At 44.9% G+C, this 19,850-nt stretch overlaps 1 protein-coding gene across 1 annotated transcript in view; it reads right to left on the reverse strand.

Moving 5' to 3' along the window:
• Positions 1-19,850, reverse strand: part of SLC4A8 (solute carrier family 4 member 8) — a 47,271-nt gene that overhangs the window by 13,790 nt on the left and 13,631 nt on the right. The window contains exons 10-18 of the mRNA XM_035002639.1: positions 18,422-18,596; positions 17,692-17,825; positions 16,705-16,950; positions 13,191-13,296; positions 12,430-12,591; positions 9,048-9,161; positions 5,305-5,466; positions 4,136-4,387; positions 851-919 (exon numbers count right to left, since the gene is read on the reverse strand). Coding sequence (XP_034858530.1) covers positions 851-919; positions 4,136-4,387; positions 5,305-5,466; positions 9,048-9,161; positions 12,430-12,591; positions 13,191-13,296; positions 16,705-16,950; positions 17,692-17,825; positions 18,422-18,596 — 1,420 coding nt within the window. The remainder of the gene's footprint in view (positions 1-850; positions 920-4,135; positions 4,388-5,304; positions 5,467-9,047; positions 9,162-12,429; positions 12,592-13,190; positions 13,297-16,704; positions 16,951-17,691; positions 17,826-18,421; positions 18,597-19,850) is intronic.

Here is a 19,850-nt window from a genome sequence, read left to right on the forward strand (position 1 = left end):
GCCTGCGTGGCTCAGTCAGTTAGGCGTCTGCCTTCTGCTCAGGTCATGAACCCAGGGTCCTAGAATGGAGCCCCATGTCAGGATTCCTGCTCAGCAGGAAGTCTGCTTCTCCCTCTCCCTCTGCCGCTCCCCTACATTTGTGCTCTCTCTCTCTCTCTCTCACTCCCTCTCTCTCTCAGATAAAGAAATAAAATCTCTATAAATAAATAAATAAAATTAAAAATGAATAAAAAGGAAAACAGAGACCCAGAGGGATTCAGTAACCTGCCCAAGGTCACATTAAAACTCAGTGGGTAAGAATGACCGTTGGACATTCCATAAAAACAAAGAGGAACCAGCCACCAATAGAAGAAACTAAGTTATCGAATCATCTGGGGTGCCCACGTTATCTGTGGCCAGCTCCTGACTTTCTATGTTCAAATGACTCAGAGGAATGAGTTGACAGATGGGCAAAGGCAGAGCGTGACAGGAAGTAGTACCCGCTTACCTGGAGCGGCCCCCACTACTACCGGTCCCGTCTCCCTCGCTCACACTGCAGCCTTGGCCCGACAACTAGCGCGATCCGTGCGTGGAAGCCTAATATCTGTCTGTTACATAGCTAATGAATGACTGGCACCATGAATGACATCAAGCCAGGCCATCCTGAAAGTCTCTGTACCCTCATGCCAGCTTGACTGTCCAAATGACTTGCCCAATGCCCAAAGAAACGTCTCAAACAGCTTTAACCCGCAAACCTAGGAAAGGGGTTCTCAGGAACGGGTTTGTGTGTCCCTGGGAGAGCCCTCCCTCCCCAGTCAGGATGGATGAGCTCGCGGTGCAAAGCCGTTGCCCTAGCTGAACCATGCAATACCTGAATTCCTTGTAGTGAGGAAACTCCCATGTAGAGGAAAACTCCATAGAGTACTGGCATTGGGATAAACTGAAGACAAAAGGGCAAAAAGACCAGAAATTAAATTAGGTATCATAAACTTCTAAATCTCCAAGAAGGAAACAAAGTCCCCAAACCACTGATAAACATTGCATTAGTTTCTGCTACCTTTGCACGATTTAGAAGGAGAAGCAAAATCAGAAGCTGACAATGATGAAAAAAAAATCATTTTGTTCTGAAATGAAATGATTACACATAAGAGTAATCCGGCCCTGGTTAAATCGTAGGCCTCACATTTTACCCCTGCTCTTCCTCCTCCGTGGGCATGGGTGGACACACACACACACACATCCCCCTTTTACAGAACTGATACCTTTTAAAACTAATTACATAATCAATCATCTCAGGGATTTGGCGTGTTTTAACATGGACTAAGAAGTTTCCTTTCTGCTAACAAGAGCCTAAGGGAAAGGAATGGGGAGGTATCAGAGAGGGAATGATTTGGGTAGAAATACCAACATCATTAACTGCCCTTGAATATACATACACACCTATCACATCTCATTGGTAATCTTCAGGGCAACTCGATGAGGTAGGGAAATGAGGCCTGTGGAATGAAGGCAAGGGAAGTCTTATAGCTAAAGACTAAACTTGACTTGCTTTTATTCTGAAGCTAAAGAACAATCCCAAACATAATTCCTCTCAGAACTAGAAAATCCCCATTGGATTTTATGCTGTTTCAACTGCAGAGTGAGTAGACATCTCAGTTTGGTGCTAACCTTGCTTGTAGTACTGAATGACTTCCTGAAAGAAGACTTCTGAGCCAGTTCTAGGAAGGCCCAGTGATGCCCACTGGCCATGCCTTTGTGGTTACCTTCCTGGACGAGCAGCAACCTTTGGGTTCCTCCAAATGGCAGCTAGACCAGAGGTAGGAGTGGGGACCAGGCTGGGGACAGAGAGTAGAAGTGGGGGAGGGGGCATGAGGAGAGGTGGATTGGGTGGAAAGTAAGGGGCCAGGAAGATGGTTCCAAATCCTTTACCATTTCTCTCAACTGTCACCCTTAAATAGCACTCACAGTGCAAGCTGGGGTGGTTGAAGATTCACCAAAAGAAGGAGAAAGGAGGCAAGGGAGCCAAGTAATGGGGCTTGGCGATGCAGCCATAGAGCTTTCCTTTTCACCCCATTTTTCCCAGATGCAAAACTTACACCTACAAAACTAAATATTTTTTTCTCACATTCAAGGTATCTTCCATCTTTCCCAAAATCCTCTTTTAACCCCATGTCTCACACCAGTCACTGCCCATTTTCTGTTCCATTTCAGAAAAATCTCTTGGAAGAGCTGTCTGCCCACGATCTCTTTACTTCTCACCTATTTGCTCTTCACTTCCCTGTAATTCAACTTCAGCCCTATCATTCCACTGAATCTGTTCTTGTCGAGTCACGTTAGGCCCCCATGTTGCCAAATCCAATAGCTTGGTTTAGTCTTTATCTTTCTAGACAGATTCTAACCAATCCCTCTTTCTGGAAACATTCCCCTCACTTGGCTTCCCTGATACCACACCCTCCTGGTTTCCCTCCTACCTCTCTGGCAGCTCCTTCTGGGTCTCTGTTGCTATCTCCTCCTCTACCCAACTTCTAAATATTGGAGCTCCTTAGACTCTGCTCTTGCCTCTGGGCCTACTTCTCTTTTATATCTACCCTTCTCCCTGAGTGATCTTATCTACTCCCATGGCTGTACCACTAAGTGCTGTTGACTCCCACATTTATATTTTTAATCCAGAACCTTCCTCTAGCTTCTTCACACAGTTGCCTCCTGAATATCTCACCCAAAATCTGACCATAGCCCCACCACCTCTCACAAAATCACTTCCTCCTTCAAGCAGTCTTTTCCATCTTAAATGTCAGTACTCTCCACCCAGATGGTCAAATCAGAAACCTAGCAGGCATTTTGATTTTTCCATTTTCCACTCTCCATTCCACATCCAGTCAATCAGCAAGACTTTGGGTCTGCCTCCAAGATATACAGAAGTCATGCCTTTTCTCCATCCCTTCCCTACTCAAGTCACCAGCATCTCCCACTTATAATAGCCTCACTAGCAACACTGCTTCTATTTTTCCCAACCCTAAAAACTTATTCTCTAGACATTGGCAAGAGTGATCTTTTAAAAAATACTAAATGGAGGGGCACCTGGGTGGCTAGGTCAGTTGAGCGTCTGCCTTTGGCTCAGGTCATGTCATGGTCTCTAGGTCCTGGGATCAAGTCCCGCGTCAGGCTTCCTGCTTAGCAGGGAGTCTGCCTCTCTCTCTCTCTCAAATAATCCCTCTGCCCCTCCCCACTGCTTATTCTCTCTCTCTCTCAAATAATCTTTAAAAAAATAAGTAAAAATAAAAATATTAAATGCATCATGTCCCTTGCCTGAAAGTTAACCCTTCAAAGGTTAACTTTACCAGAGTCAACAAGGCCCTGCATGATCTGCCCCTACATGCTCTTCACTCTCATTTCACTATGCTCTTGCCTTGACTCAATACCCTTGAGCCACATGGCCCTCATACTTCTTAGAACACATATCACTCTTTCCCATCTCAGGGCCTGACTAGATTGCTATTCTCCCTTTCCCCATGCTGGCTCCCTCCATCCGTGGCATGGCTGCTCCATCTCATCTTAAACACCATCTCTGTAGAAGCCTTCTCTGACCACACTAACTAAAACAGCACTCCTTAATTCTCTAAGGCACCATAGAACACTATATATTTCCTTTTATCATTTTCATATTCTATAATTATCATGTTTGTTTCCTTTCTTTTTTTTTTACCCTTCCCTCCCCTCTCCTCTTTTTTCATTTTTTTTTTTTTTAAGTAGGCTCCATGCCCAGAGTGGAGCCCAACATGGGGCCTGAATCCAAGATCCCAAGCTGAAATCAAGAGTCAGAAGCTTAACCAACTAAGCCACCCAGGCGTCCCTCTTTTTTTTTTTAAGATTTTATTTTTGAGTAATCCCTACACCCAACATGGGGTTCGAAACCACAACCCCGAGATCAAGAGTCATATGCTCCACTGACTGAGCCAGCCAGGCGCCCCTCATGTTTGTTTTCTTAACTAACTTCCTTAACTACATCTTGTCTGTCTTGCTGTGCTTGAGTAAGCTCTTTCAGGGCAGGTATTTGTATGTGTATCTCTTTGGTGTATCACTGCATTCCCAGTACCTAACGGAATTCCTGACACAAATCAGGTATAAATATTTATCTAACGTGTGAATGAATGGTTACCTTTAATATGGCCGTCATGAAGACTGAGCAGCCCATCAGCACAAAGATCATAAGGCCTGTCACTCTCTGTTCTCGGATGCCCAAGAACTTGGGTTGTTCTCCAGGAGCAGAGCACTCGGATTCTAGTTTGAGGCTGTTCACGTGTGTGATGGACAGGACAGTTGCAGCCACAAACCAGGGCAGGCCCATGATGGAGCAGACACCCAGCATGATGGCCACCATCAGCAGGTCCAGGTGGTAACCACAACCTTTCTGTGGGGAAACAGAGTCTCCGTCACCACCCATGGGCTGGCTGTAGTGGGGCACAGAACAGTGAGCTAAGAGTCTCAGGCCCAAAGCAGGAAGGGGTATATGGGTAAGGAAGAAGGGGTCCAGGGATCCCAGATGAGTCTTCCAGCCCCTCCTGGTTTGGAGGGAACAGAGAAGGAAAACAAAAAAACACAAAACCTTAGCCTATCCTATACATGCCATATCCATTTTTTATTCAAGTGCCCCAGGATCTCACCCAGAGTCTCATACATTCAAAGATTCATCTTTTCTTGGCAGAGTAACCAGAGGCCAAGCCACATCTTGATCATCCTAGTGTCTAGATGGTAGACAATACAGGAGTTGGAGATAAATGGCTTCTTACAAACACTCCCAGATCCTTGACAAAATGGATTTGCCTACTCTATATAAGGAAAGAACAGAGATGAAGGCATGAAGCCTCTCACTAATAAATGTGCTGGAATCAACCCTATCTCCTTAGAATCCCTGCGCTCAAGGTTCAGTCTGGAAACCCCAGTAATGGACACCAATGGGAGAATATCTGACTCTCGGAAACAGTGGCCCAAGCCCTGAACTGAACCTCAGAAAGATAAGCCTGTGTAGGGACCACAAGGAATTTTGCCCACCCACCTTCCCCACAGGTTTGCAAGGACAGTAACGGAGTCCAAGCTCCCTTCACATCATTCCATCATGCTCTACTCTGGTTTCATCTCCAAACCAATCTTTGTCATTAATGGAGGGATTGGAAACCCCTGAAAACCCTTTATGAGCTCCTTCCATGACTGTTTTTATCCAGGTTCTATCGTTCCTGGTCTAAAGGGCTTACCCTAAAAACAAAACAAAACAAAACAAAACACAGTAACAGGCTGCCATTTGTCCTTCTAGGTCAGAACTTTTGTTACCTTGAGCTTGTGCTCCTTCCTGTTAATGATGACAGCTGTGATCTGCTGGTCCATGAATATTAAGATAGTGCAGAGAAGAGCCGGGATAACTGCAGCTATCACAGTCCACCAGGGATTGGGGCCAATGGGACTAATAATCCACCCTCGATCATCCCTTGTTGGCTACAGGGGAAAAAAACAAAGTTTTATTTTTGTATTTTAACTATAGTCATTAGGGCAAAATGGATCAAACTGAATCACAATATCCACATTAGTTTTATTCTTAAGTGAGAATCCTTTAAAAAAGAAAAAGTCACGGGCGCCTGGGTGGCTCGGTCGTTGAGCGTCTGCCTTCGGCTCAGGTCGTGATCCCAGGGTCCTGGGATCGAGTCCCACATCGGGCTCCCTGCTCGGCGGGAAGCCTGCTTCTCCCTCTCCCACTCCCCCTGCTTGTGTTCCTGCTCTCGCTATCTCTCTGTCAAATAAATAAATAAAATCTTTAAAAAAAAAAAAAGAAAGAAAAGAAAAAGTCACGTGAGGTGCCTGGGTGGCTCAGTCGGTTAAGCATCTGCCTTCAGTTCAGGTCATGGTCCCGGGGTCCTCAGATCGAGCCCCACTTTGGGCTCCCTACTCAGCAGGGAGTCTGCTTCTCCCTCTCCCTCTGCCTGACGCTCCCCCTGCTCGTGTTCTCTTTCTCACTGGCTTTCTCTCTCAAGTAAATAAAATCTTTTAAAAAAAAAGTCATGAAATAGAGCAACTCCTTAAGAAATCTATGACCTTGTTCCAAATTCCCTTTGAGTCAATTCTTGATTATCAACTTCCTGTGAAATATTCATTAATCCTTTACTTCTTCCCCTACTCTCCAAACCCACATACAGAGAAAGAAATTTATCTGAACGTTAGTCCAAGTAAAATAACAAAATCCGTTGTCAAAAAAGAATTTTAATACAATTATAACTGAGGCAAATATAAATAATTTTGACTATTCTCCTCCAGATTTTGGACTGCTCCCCTCCAGAAGCCATATAATGTATGTCTACAGCACAAAAAAAGGCAGAGTAGAGCCAGTTGCTTGGAATCTCATGGGCTTAGATTGTATTGGTCCAGGGATGAAGGCATGTGAAACAGGAGCCCAGGTACTAGAGACTTGAGAAAAGAGCTCAAGACTACTGAACTTGGGGGCTTGTTAGGTCTAGGACCCTCTCCAATACCCCTGTAAGACCACTACTGTTCATAAATCTTGTTTGAGTGTTAATGACATACCTAAACTCTCCTAGATCCTCAAACCCCTTCCAGGGTACTCTGGGGAAGAAACGCTCCCCTTGTTTGGCAAGTAGTAATGGAAGATAAAAGGCCAGGGATACAAAATGTCCCAGAATTAACCCAAACTCAATGAACAAAGCAAAGACTGTTATATCCAAAGTAGTTGGGTCCCTATTGGTCACAACTCTAGGATTCAAAGACTGATCAATAATGCCAACAAATCCCAAATTATGAATGGGTTAAGTTCTGAAAGTTTATAGAATCCATGTCTCCTTAGTAACAATGTTTTAAGTGATAGTTAAATTCTCAGGTCAACACAAGAATTTACTAAACTCTGACCTACATGGGGCGCCTGGGTGGCTCAGTTGATCAAGCGTCTGCCTTCAGCTCAGGTCACGGTCCCGGGGTCCTGAGATCAAGCTCCCTGCTTAGCAGGGAGTCTGTTTCTCCCTCTCCCCTCTGACCACCACCCCCTGCTCGTGCTCTCACTCCCTCGCACTCTCTCTCTCAAATGAATAAATTTTTTAAAATCTTAAAAAAAAAAACAAACCTCTGACTGACATTAACACACCAGTAATAGTACTGGCCTTTGGATTGGGTCTTAATCACCAGGGGCCATGTGACATAATAGGGAAGGAAAGAAGGAAGAAAATTTCTTCTCTGCTTCCTGAAAGCAAGGCCTGCCAATGAGCAACATTTTCCTTGACATTCTCCCATTTTCCCTTCTTATCTCTCTCCCACCTCCCAGAGGCCTTCTTCCCAGATGTCCCAGAAATTCAGTACCTTCTGACTATCTTAAGCCTACCCATCAGGGAACCTTTCCAAGGACTACTTAATGTTATCAAATTACTTATTTTTACACCAAATCCATTCCTCCTGGAGGGGTGACCTCAGCTAGGTATTAGAGAGAAAGCTGACTACACTCATTCAAAGGTGAGAATGACATATTCTCGGAGGAATTATATTTTTAAAGAGGGTGTTTTTTAATCCACAAATTTCTAACTGATGGCATTGCAGTGCATTTAACAAAATAAAATTAAAATTTTTCAGGCAATATGGAAAAAGATATTTTTAACCAGGCCTATTTCAGGGAGGGAGAGAAAAAGAAAGGGAAGACAAAGACGCACGGTACAGGGATGTTTATAAGCCAAGGACTGCCTTTATTCCCATCTTCCTTCTCCTCCCCAGACTCTCCTGCCTTCTCATTGTAGGATTCTTCTCAGGGCACTGAGGACACCCAGGCTTTCCCTCCCCTCTGCTCTTGTGGGGCCTGTGGAACCGAGCTCAGCTTCCTATCCTCTGTGTTACTCAGTGCCCCTCAAATGAAATAGATCTAGAGTCCCCCATATGATCATTTGTTTGACTTTTTTGTATACATTTTGGGCAAAAAAATTTTTTTATTTTTTTTATTAACATATAATGTATTATTTGTTTCAGGGGTACAGGTCTGTGATTCATCAGTCTTACACAATTCAAAGTGCTCACCATAGTACCTACCCTCCCTAATGTCCATCACCCAGCCACCCCATCCCTTCCTCTCCCCTCCACTCCAACAACCCTCAGTTCGTTTCCTGAGATTAAGAGTCTCTTATGGTTTGTCTCCCTCTCAGGTTTTGTCTTGTTTCATTTTTCCCTGCTTTCCCTTATGATCCTCTGTCTTGTTTCTCAAATTCCTCATATCAGTGAGATCATATGATACTTCTCTTTCTCTGACTTATTTCACTTAGCATAATACCCTCTAGTTCTACCACGTCGTTGCAAATGGCAAGATTTCATTTTTTTGATGGCTGCATAATATTCCATTGTATACATATACCACATCTTCTTTATCCATTCATCTGTTGATGGACATCTAGGCTCTTTCCATAGTTTGGCTATTGTGGACATTGCTGCTATAAACATTGGGGTGCATGTGCCCCTTCAGATCACTACATTTGTATCTTTGGGGTAAATATATTTTCAGCAATATATTACAGATTATAGAGAGTTACACAAAGAAACAATGAAATAGGGCTGAAGAGCTGTCCTGGTTACTCTGGCAGGAATGCTACACTGTGGGTGAGGCCCCCTGGCCCACTCACCTCTTCACACGGCAAGATCCTTGAGGACAGGGGCCAAGTCCTAATCCAGCTTCTTCATCCCTTCCAGTGCCCTCAGAGAGTTGATGCTCCATGAAAGAGCTGTTAACCATATTTGTTCCAGGGACCCCACATTTCTACCAAATGTGGTATGTATTTAAGTAAACATGTGCATTCCATTGTTTTAAATCATAACTTTTCATTCATTAAACCACTTTAGGGTTCTGTTCTCGGACTTTTCGGGCTTGAATTCAGCCAAGCCTGAAGAGTTTGCTCTTCTAAAAGGTAAGGAATGAGGAGCAAAGTTCAGACGGAGGGCACTGCAGAACACAGGATTCGGGTATGGTAAGGCCTTTGAGATTAACTTGGGAGCAGATTCTAGGAAACCATGTGAGAGCACCATGTGCCCTGAAAGTTGTTTACCTTGAACACACTGGGAACTTGAAGTTTTGGTGATGGGACTCCAATCAAAAAGTCAATGATCACCATTGTGAAGATAGTGAGGAAGACAGCAAAGTCACTCACCATGGAGCGTACCTGGCATGAGAAAGGATTGGAAAAGTGTTTTATTAGGTTAAATTCAGTAGAAAATAATTTAGTATTATAAAAGTTTTAAAAGTCCTTAGAAGCATGTTTTCATTTTATAATTGAATTAACGTAAGCATATTTCAACAACAGGAATATGTTAATATGTCCAAGTTAATACCCCAAAAGGGTGGATATGATGGGGGAGAAGGATCTATCCAACAAACTCTCATGTCACCACCCTGACTGTGAAGAGTTCTGTTCGGAGCACTCATGCCCAGGTGTAGGCAATAGTTCTGAGAACTTGGAATAAGATTTTCTGGGACCAGTCAAGGTCCATTTGTGCCAGCCAAGAACCTTGGCGGCAGCATCGACTCCTCTTCTCCCTCATGTCCAACACCTCATCTACCTGCACGTGAGTCCTGTTGGCTCCACCTTCAGAATCCATCCCGGATCTGAGTACCTGTCACCACCTATCCAGATCAAGTTCACCATCAGCTCTTGTCCCGGTAAGTACAGCAGACCCTTAACCTTACTCTGCCCTTGGGGAGCCTGGGTGGCTCAGTCAGTTAAGCGGCTGCCTTTGGCTCAGGTCACAACCCCGGAGTCCCAGGATTGAGCCCCGCATCAGGCTCCCCACTCAATGGGGAGTCTGCTTCTCATGCTCTCTCTCTCAAATAAATTTTAAAAAAATAAAAAAATAAAAACCTTGCTCTGCCCTTCTTGAAAGCTGCCAGACTGATCACTGAAAACAGAAGTTGGATAAGGTCACTACTCCATGAAAACCCTGAAATGGTGCCTCATTTCACTGAGATGAACACCCAAAAGGCCTTGGCCTCTGAGGCCCGCACAATGTAGTCATCACCTCCCTGAGCCCAGCTTCTAGGGCTTCTCCGCTTGCTCACTCTGCTCCAGTCACACAGACCACTGTCTTGTTTCTTACATGTTCCAGACTCACTCCCACCTCAGGGTCTCTGTGCTTGCTCAGAGACCTGGAATGCTTTTTCTCCAGGTAATGTCTCAGGTAGCTCCCTCACCCTCTTTATGTTCACGCATATATCACCTTCTCCTTGAGGTCATCTCCGATGACACCACCCTCCACTCCAGCACCTCCTCTACTCCTTTCCTGCTTCATTTTCTCTATAGCACTTCTCACCGTTTTGTGCCCCAGAGGGCTTTATAGTTTAGTGTAGCTTTTTTTTTTTTTTAAGATTTTATTTATTTATTCATGAGAGACAGAGAGAGAGAGAGGCAGAGGGAGAAGCAGGCTCCCAAGGAGCAGAGAGCCCGATGCGGGACTCGATCCCAGGACCCTGGGATCATGACTTGAGCCAAAGGCAGACGCTTAACCATCTGAGCCACCCAGGCGCCCTTAGTGTAGCTTTAATAAAATACAATGCCTCTAAAATGCCCAGTGCCTAACTTAATCTGAACTTCCAACAGAGATTGAACAAAATATATCTAAGCCAAAATATATCTTAACCTGACTTTGCTTTCCTTTGAAACCTGAGGTTTCCGGCTCCCTGAACCTGGTTTTATTAGTTTTCTTCTGAATGTTACACAAATTCTCTGCACCTGTACCTGCCCCCACCATCATGAGCCATTTTGGGCTCATCTGACCAGCCTGGGGTCCAGTGGCCCTCTCCCCTCTGAACTCCTATGGCCCTGACACCCAATTCTCTACTGCTCTACGCATATGGACCTGTATGTTTCATATGTTTCCCCTTCCTAGATGATGGCAGAAACCATATTCTAAACTTCCTTTGGGGCGCCTGGATGGCTCAGTCGGTTAAGTGTCTGCCTTTGGCTCAGGTCATGATCCCAGGGTCCTGGGATAGAGCCCCACATCAGGCTGCCTGCTCAGCAGGGAGTCTGCTTCTCCCTCTGCCCTTTCCCCCACTCCTGTGCTCGCTTTTTCTCTCAAATGAATAAATAAAATCTTTAAAAAAAAAAACAAACTTCTTTTAGGGGCGCCTGGGTGGCTCAGTTGTTAAGTGTCTGCCTTCAGCTCAGGTCATGATCCCAGGCTCCTGGGATCAAGCCCTGCGTTGGGCTCTCTGCTCAGCGGGAAGCCTGCTTCTCCCTCTCCCTCTGCTTGTGTTCCCTCTCTCACTGTGTCTCTCTCTATCAAACAAATAAATAAAATCTTTAAAAAAATAAAATAAAATAAAAATTAAAAAAAAAACTTCTTTCATATCCCTCCTAGCACTTAACCCAGGCCTGGGCAAATAGCTAGTAGAGAACCGCCACTTATTAACTATTTGTCCAGACCAGAAACAATGACCCAGAACTTATTTGATATATGTTTCCCTTAACTACCATGTAGTCTCACTGAAATCTAAGAATGTGTTTTAGTCATGCATGTGTGTACCGTAAATATCTAAGCAACTGAGCTCCCCACCCGTTCAGACTTCCTGCTCTGCAAATGCACCCTCAGTTACAGAAAAACCACCATTTCTCCTTATTTGAACTCCCTTTCAAAGTAAAAGTGGCCCCTTTTAGCCACTCTACACCCAGCCTCTAATTCTGCCCTGCTGAAACTGGTCACGATCAGACGGTGCCATCTGCATCAGGAAAGATCGCTGAGGCTTCAAACAGTCATGCAAACCAACTCAGGAGCATTTTGGCTGCTGCTGTCGAGGTGACTGGTGATTTCACAAGCTGCCACAAGAGCCATCCCTGGGAAGAGACTTTGGGGTCCCCTATGCATCCAAAGTGATCATACTAATTTACTATATCTAGGAGCAAGCTCTAGCTATTGTATGCTACATGTCCCAGCATTCTGGAAATGAAACTTAACAGCATTCTGGACATGAGAGTTAATAGCTTTTAGAGAACCACCTTAAACCACCTGACCTTTTTTTTTTTAAGTAATCTCTACCCCTAATGTGGCTAGAGTTGGTTAGCTATCTGACTCTTGATCTTAGCTCGGGTCTTGATCTCAGGGCTGTGAGTTCAAGCCCTCAGTTGGGCTCCACGCTGGGCGTGGAACCTAGTTAAAAAACAAAAAAAAGAGTCGCATGCTCTACTGAATGAGCCAGCAAGGCACCCATCACCTGGCACTTTTAAACAAAATTTTTAAGTATTAATGCCTCATCCCACACCACACATTGATGAAAGGTTGCCAGACACTGGAAGAAAAGAATGCCATAGTGTGGCTTACCGGGATATGTGGAGCTTGCCACCTGCCACTCCACCCAGCAGGCAGTGTGGAGGCTGAGAATCAACTCCGTTACATTAGAATTCTAACGCAAAAGTAACTTGTAAGCATGCTACCTACTCTGGTTGGGAAGTAGCGGCTTGTCTTAAATGTCTTTAAGGTGCTCGAGAGGATGAAGGTGGTGAAGAAGAGAATGCAGGACCAAAAGAGCACGTCAGGAGTATAGGGCCCATGATGGCCACACGCAGATCCCGTGAACTCTCCATGCATCTCCTGGCATTCCTGGAGGAGCAAGCATTCTGGGTGACAAGAGGCAGGCACAAGGGAATCGACAGCTCTGGCCTTCGAGGCCCACCGCTCACTGTCACCCGGCAGTGGCCGGGGGTGCGCGGGGAGCGCAGGCTGCCAGCCGCATCCGCCCGACCTCCACGCAGCATGGTGCTGCCGCTTACACGGGCCCCTTCCGAGCATGGCAATGACTTCTCATCCCTAGGCACTTTTGGAAATGAAGCCAGGATGGTCCCAAGCAAGCATGCAGTTCTGGGAGGGCCCCGGCAATGTATAGTGTCTATATGACAGAGCACTTCCCAGTCTGAATGTTCTCCAAGCCTCACCACATCTGCGTGTGCCCCCCGCCCTGCCTGGTGTCATGCCCACATATCCCTAGGGTAGGGTCACCGGGTAGGGGGTGTCTGGGAGAGAAGAGGAAAGCAATCTTCTTTTCCCTTTATATACAAGAGGACTTCTGAAGGGGTAGAAAGGGTCAGTAAGAATAGTTTAAATAAAAAAGAACTTTCTTTTTGAAAATGCCAGACCTTGCAGAAGGGTTACCGAGCTTCCCCCTGGCAGTCACAGTGCCATAGTGCAGCTCCCAGACTTACACTAACAGTCAGGTTGGCCCAGTGGACTTCTGTCGTCACGATATTGTGGTCCTTCCAGTACTGTAGGGTATGATTGTTGGGATTTTCTGGGAGAGTACACCTGCAGCTAAGGGGAAAAGGAAAAAGATTGCTGAAGAAAGCAGCCAAGTACTCCATTAAATACTTTTAGCCATGGGATGCCTGGGTGGCTCAGTTGGTTAAGTGTCTGCCTTCGGCCCAGGTCATGGTCCCAGGGTCCTGGGATCGAGTCCCACATCAGGGAGCCTGCTTCTCCCTCTACCTGCCACTCCCCCTGCTTGTGTGCATGCTCTCTCTCTGGCAAATAAATAAATAAAATCTTTAAATACTTTTAGCCATGACTGGGCTAAAGGCTCTGTCAGAGCCTGCCTTGTTGCTCCTTTGCCTGCTTCAGATCCCTGAAATTGGTCCTGTTGCTTGAGGCCCATGCGTAAGCCCAACCACACCCTTATTTTTCAGTCAGCCATTACTAAAGACAGACACAAATCAGCATGTGGGTCTTGAATTAAATTGTGCCGACAACCAAGCTCGGTGCCTCATGTGCCCAGAATGAGCCCTGGTGGTTTTCTGCTTAGTTTCTTTCTCTCAGGCCCTTCCCTTGAAATTCAATCTACAGAGCAAGGAGGACCTGATACCCTAGTCAGCTCTCAACAGTCTCCTCCAAGCCTGGCTATCTCCTTCTTGCTCCCTATATCCCGTCACATTCTTGCTCTAAAAATCAGAGTCTTGAGATGCTTGGGTGGCTCAGTTGGTTGAGTGTTTGCCTTCGGCTCAGATCATGATCCCAGGGTATGGGGCTCCTTGCTCAGTGAGGAGCCTGCTTCTCTCCCCCTGTCTGCCGCTCCCCCTGCTTGTGCTCTTTCTCTGTCAAATAAATAAATAAACTCTTTTAAAAAATAAAAATAAAAATCAGAGTCTCCTGGAATTGTGATGCAAGCTATTCACTGCATTATTCCTGGTAATATCCCACCACAATAGCCTCCTCTTTCATCTAACCAGACCAGACTTGTCCCACTGGCCACCATGTTACCTCCCAGTCCCAACATGCTTCATGCTTGAACTGGCTCCCAGTATACACAACTGCATAGCCATTCCCAGCAACTTTGTATCATCTGTAAATTTAATGGGCATGCCTTCTAACCATCTAGTATGACAAAATTAAAATACAAAAAGATCTCAACAGATTGTAATAGGAGGAAACCAACAAAATGAAAAGTAATTGGGAAAGTTATAAAGTCCTATATTTAGGTATAAAAAATCAATTCCAGGTGTGCCTAGATGGCGCAGTTGGTTGAACGTCAGACTCTTGGTTTCCGCTCAGGTTGTGATCTCGGGGTCATGGATCCGCACTCAGCACAGAGTCTGCTTGGGACTCTCTCCCTCTCCCTTTGCTCCCCCACCCCAACCCATGCTCTCTTTCTCTCTCTCTCTCCAAAATAAATAAATAAACCTTAAAAAAAATCAATTCCAAACTTGGAAGCAACGATGATGTCCTTTAGTCAGTGAATGGATGAGCTATAGAATACCTAGACAATGGACTATTATTCAGCACTAAAAAGAAACAAACTATCAAGGCATTAAAAGACATAAAAGACCTTTAAGGAGATAATACTATGTGAATAAAGCCAGTCTGAAAAGCCTATATACTGCATGATTACAACTATATGACATTGCGGAAAAGGCACAACTATGAAGATGCTGACAGCAGAGGACCTGCACATGTGTGGGAGCAGAGGGTAGATGGGAACTCTCTGCATCTTCTGCTCAATTTTGCTGTGAACCTAAACTGCTCTTAAAAATTCAGTTCCAGTGGCGCCTGGGTGGCTCAGTCAGTTAAGCGTCTGCCTTCAGCTCAGGTCGTGATCCCCAGGTCTTCAGATGGAGCCCCAGGTCGGGGAGGCGTCTGCTTCTCCCTCTCCCTCTGCCCTTCCCCCAACTTGCATTTTCTCTCTCCCTCCCACCCTCTCTCTCTCAAATAAATAAAATCTTTTAAAAAATTAATTAATTAAAAATTTTAAAAATCAGTTCAACACATACTAACATAAAATCATTTAAAGAGTTGGAGAGTTCTAGCTTCACAGCTCCAACAGTGGAATGCAACTAAGAAAAATACCATCTTGAGCTTTACTAACACAGAATTACAGTATCCTGACCCAAAGTCTACTCAATCCAGGGCTGGTTACTTTTGTCTGTCTTCTCCCACTGGGATATAAGCCTCGGGAAGGTAGATCCTTTGTCTGTCATGCCTTATGTTTTGAGGGCCTAAAACAGTGCCTGGCACATAGTAGATTCTCAACAAATATTTGTTAAATGAATATATGATTTTTTTTTAAGATTTTATTTGTTTATTTGACAGAGACACAGCGAAAGAGGGAACACAAGCAGGGGCAGTGGGAGAGGGAGAAGCAGGCCTCCTGCTGAGCAGAGATCATGACCTGAGCCAAAAGCAGACGCCCAACGACTGAGCCACCCAGGCACCCCTGAATATATGATTTTTAAAAAGGTCAAAGAATGAACCTTACCCCAATGCCCATCGGCAATCCACAAGGCTTTAAAAATCATACCCCCAATGGTTGTTATTTTGTAATAAAATAATTTCAAAATTCTAACAAATTTTTTATGAATTTGGAACTTCAAAAGGTTAATAAATGGATAAGCAAAATCTACAGAAGTGTATCTGTGGCTAGGTGACAGACACCTCCATGCAGTCTGCTCTCTCTGCTCAGTTTCAGGTTGAAATTGTTCGCTTCACAACCAGACCCTCCTCATCAGAAATGTACAGCCAGCAGGGAGGGAACTTGATGGATAGAGCTAAAGGTTGAGGGTCTTTTGTCATAATTTGGAGAATACTATTCCAGAGAAGAAATGTTTTATAGGACCAGACTCTCCTAGATGGTTGAAAACACAGCCAAATACTGGGTTTCATTTCCAGCTGATTCAAACTGTATTAAATACGTGAAGAAAACGGTCTCTTGGGTTGAAATCTAGGTAACTAAATAGATTATTAGATCGTTAGGAAACAAAGTAAGAGGCCCGTGGAACTCTCAGGAATTACTATTATATCTCTACCTAATGATTCCTAAGAGTAGCCTGTACATACTTTCAGAGAATCTTGTTAACATGGTCCAGGGACTCACAAATCCTTGCAAAAAGAAGTCCCTCCCAACAACTCACTTGAACACTCCCTGCTCCCTTTGCAGCCCATTTTTGTCTCATGCCTAAACCAAAGGCCATGCTCTGGAAAGCAGTTCTCATGTGCCCTGAGTTTCACTCTTAATCCATCCTCTCCATCATTACTCCTAACTGTTCTCCTCTGGGGCATGTCCCCCAAGTCTCCACATCCCCACCTGAGCCCTATTTCCCAGTGAGAGGGCCAAGACCCTTCCTTATTCCTTAACACAAGCTACAAGTACTGCCTGGTACACTGTATCCAGCCAATAAACTCAGGCCTTCTGCTCAATTAAAAAAAAAAAAGACAAGCAGAAAGCATACTTACTAATACAGGCTAAGGTGGTCCAGCTGGCTGTGCATGTGGATGGGGTAGGTCTCTGCCAGGTGAATCAGCTTTTCTATGGCTTCATAGATGAAAATAATGCAAATCAGGGAGGCAAACGCTTCTTCCGTGAAGCGGGTAATGTAACAGACAAGGGAACTGGCATCAGTTGCCACAAGGACAATACACAGGAAGGCGGTCCACAGTCCAATACAAGCTCGCAGGGAGAGGTATGAAAGAGCGTAGTCTCTGAAACAAGACCAAGGTTCATCAGAAAGTATGGATGGACGAATTACAAGACAAAGGGTCAGAAATGTGGTTAGTTCATCTCGTAGTACCCATTCAAGTATTGTGACCTAGTTTATCCCTAATTCTGACTGTCCTTCCCTCCTAAAGGTTGCCCAGGGACAGCTGTGACAAAAGATCTGCTCCGCAGTTGGTACTTGCCACAGCAAGGACGTGGGAAGCAGAGAAGGAAGGTATTGCCCCTCACCCATTTCTCCGTTACCGGCCAACGTGATTCAGATCTTATTCTTGCAGCTAGGAAAAAAGGAGCTCGCCCTTGTTCCACATGTTCCTACTCCTAATGCAAAATGAAGAAAAAATTTTATAGGAAAACTGGGAAACAAGGGCACTGCCAAGTCCCTACCATCACTAGCAACCAGAATATGAAGGGGGCATATTAGGCCAAATAAAAAATGGACTTGAAATAAAAATAGAGGAATCTGAATTAGCTAGGGAACTTTTTTTTTTTTTTAAAGATAAAAAGTGAAGACTTCAATGATGGCTGAGGGACATTAAGTCTTTAAGACTTTATTTTAGGTACGGTACTACCCGGGGGGCAGGACAACAGACCAAATGATGTTCTTCTTTCGGGTTTTACAATCCAGGGTAATATTTGCCTACTTATACTCGCCTAAGATCCTGGCATTCAATCCTAACCACACAATAACACATCCAGTTAGAGTTTCAGAAAACCAAATGTCTTACTTGCAGAATTTGAACAAAATCTTTTCAAATACAAGCACTGGCCCCGTACTTCCCAGGATGGTGAGAGCCTGTCCCGCAAACAAGGAGTAGGCAATCCCAGTCATGGAGGCTCCAAACAAGGATTCAATTGCACTCTGAGGGGGGAAAAGAAATCATCAGAGTCCACAGCCCATCTGTAACCAGTAATGTGGGCTTCTGTACATTCCTGACTTAGCCCTCTTGTGTGCCCCGACAAGCCATTTGCTTGTATTTCATCTTAGCAAGAGTGAAGAGTACACACTATCTAATACTCCTGTAAATGATACCACTTTGATCATTCAGGTGCCCAGATCCAACCACATATGATGCCTTAACTAAGTCCTGTTCTTCAGTGATTCAATTCAGTACTGAAATATACATAGAAAGCACAAGGATACCATTCACACTACGAGCCATCAGTCAGAGTCACCTTAAATATCAAAAGACATTGATGTATCATTTTCCGTCTTTTGAGCACCAGGTAATCCAACTGGGCAATCAACTACTGAAATTGATATCAAGCAGAAGAGAGTCTGTTCTAAAGGGAAAACTGTTGCTGTCTGGTATGAAGTCAGAAAACCACAGTAACTCAGTAGAAAGAATCCAATCTCCTCAGTCCTAGCCCAGGGGATTTTCCCCTCAGCGGACTTGGCAGGCAGCACAATATTTTAAGTCTTGTTTGGGGCCAAGAGAAGTGGTTAAAAGTCCTTACTATGCGCCCCTCAGTGGCTTCTCCGAGCAATCCCCCAAAGGTGATGACAGGTGACATGCAGGCACAGTACAGGAACAGAAAGGAGGCCAAACACTGTAAGCTGAGTGCATCCCGGTAGTCGCTCCAGTACCAGGGGGCCTTCCGCTTGATGTCCAATATCAAGCCCCCAAAGAGCCTGTGGAAACATGGCAGACAGGCCTCTGACATTGTCCCTCTTCTGTGAAAGTATCTTAACAGCACCCATTTGAAAAGCATTTCAAATGTGTTCTGTACTGAAGACATACTTCGCCTGTAATTTGACCCCAAGTACAAGAGCTCTCTCGGGGGTCTGGACAGATTCTATTTGCAGCTAAGGGCGTGAATTTGAATGATTATCCCAAGCACAAAAAGAATGAATTTGGGTGTGCATATTACCCATTCAATAAGAAGTTCCAAAAAAATTAATGTGAAATTAAGTAATAGCTTCAAACTTCAAATCCTGAGCTGTTAGGAGGAAATGTGCAAAACCAATTCAAGGTATTAAAGTTGTTAGTTTTAGTATAATATGTAGTTTAGATAAAAAGCCCCATCACATGCACTTCCCTACTCTGAACAGCTACCCACCTTCCTGTTGAGAAATTAGCATAATAATTCATTCATGCAGTTGACAAGTAGTAGCAGATACTTCCTGTCAGGCATTGTGCCAGATACTGGAGATGCAGCAGTGAGCAAGACAACACAGCTCTTCTCTCCGGGACCCGCAGTCCAGTGCAGGAGATAGGCAGTGTTGTGAGGGTGCCCCGGGCGGCATAGGACAGGGAGGGACATTTCCGCAGGGACTCAGAGAAAGGACCAGGAGTCAGCCAGATGAGGCAGAGGGGCTAGCACGGGCGCCACCTAGAGGCGAGAGCGCATGGCTGACGGAGATACGGCTGGAAGACCGTGTGAGGAGCCAATGCCAATAGAGGAGGATGGAGAAGCTGGAGAAGCCAAGTCCCGAAGAGTCTTGTAAACTGTTTTACAGAATTAGAACTTTATGCTAATGGCATGTCACATCACTGAAGGATTGTAAACAGGAGGACAACATAAACATGCATTCTGGAAGGATCACTCTGGCAGGGGTGTAATGAATGGAATGTGGGGTGAGACTGGAGGCAGTGGATTGGGATGAGGAGAAGTGGATGGACTCAAGGGCTTAATACGGAAGTAGAATCAACAGGACTTGGTGGCAGACTTTGGGGACCCTTCTCCACTTCCCAAGGATGAGACAGATCAAGAGCAAGATATCCCACACAAAGGAGGAGTAGTGTTCTCAAAGGGGGTCACTTTTTCTAAGAGTGGAGTCACTGCACCAGAGTGAAAGTTGGTAGGTGAGTCACAGAAAGAGTCACTCAGCATTCTACAGGACAAATGGCCTGGTCTCTTCTACAAATCAGTGGCACAGAAAAAA

This window comes from Mirounga leonina, unplaced genomic scaffold (genome assembly GCF_011800145.1).
Source record: "Mirounga leonina isolate KUSES-001 unplaced genomic scaffold, KU_Mleo_1.0 Mir_126, whole genome shotgun sequence".
NCBI classification, from domain to species: Eukaryota; Metazoa; Chordata; class Mammalia; order Carnivora; family Phocidae; genus Mirounga; species Mirounga leonina.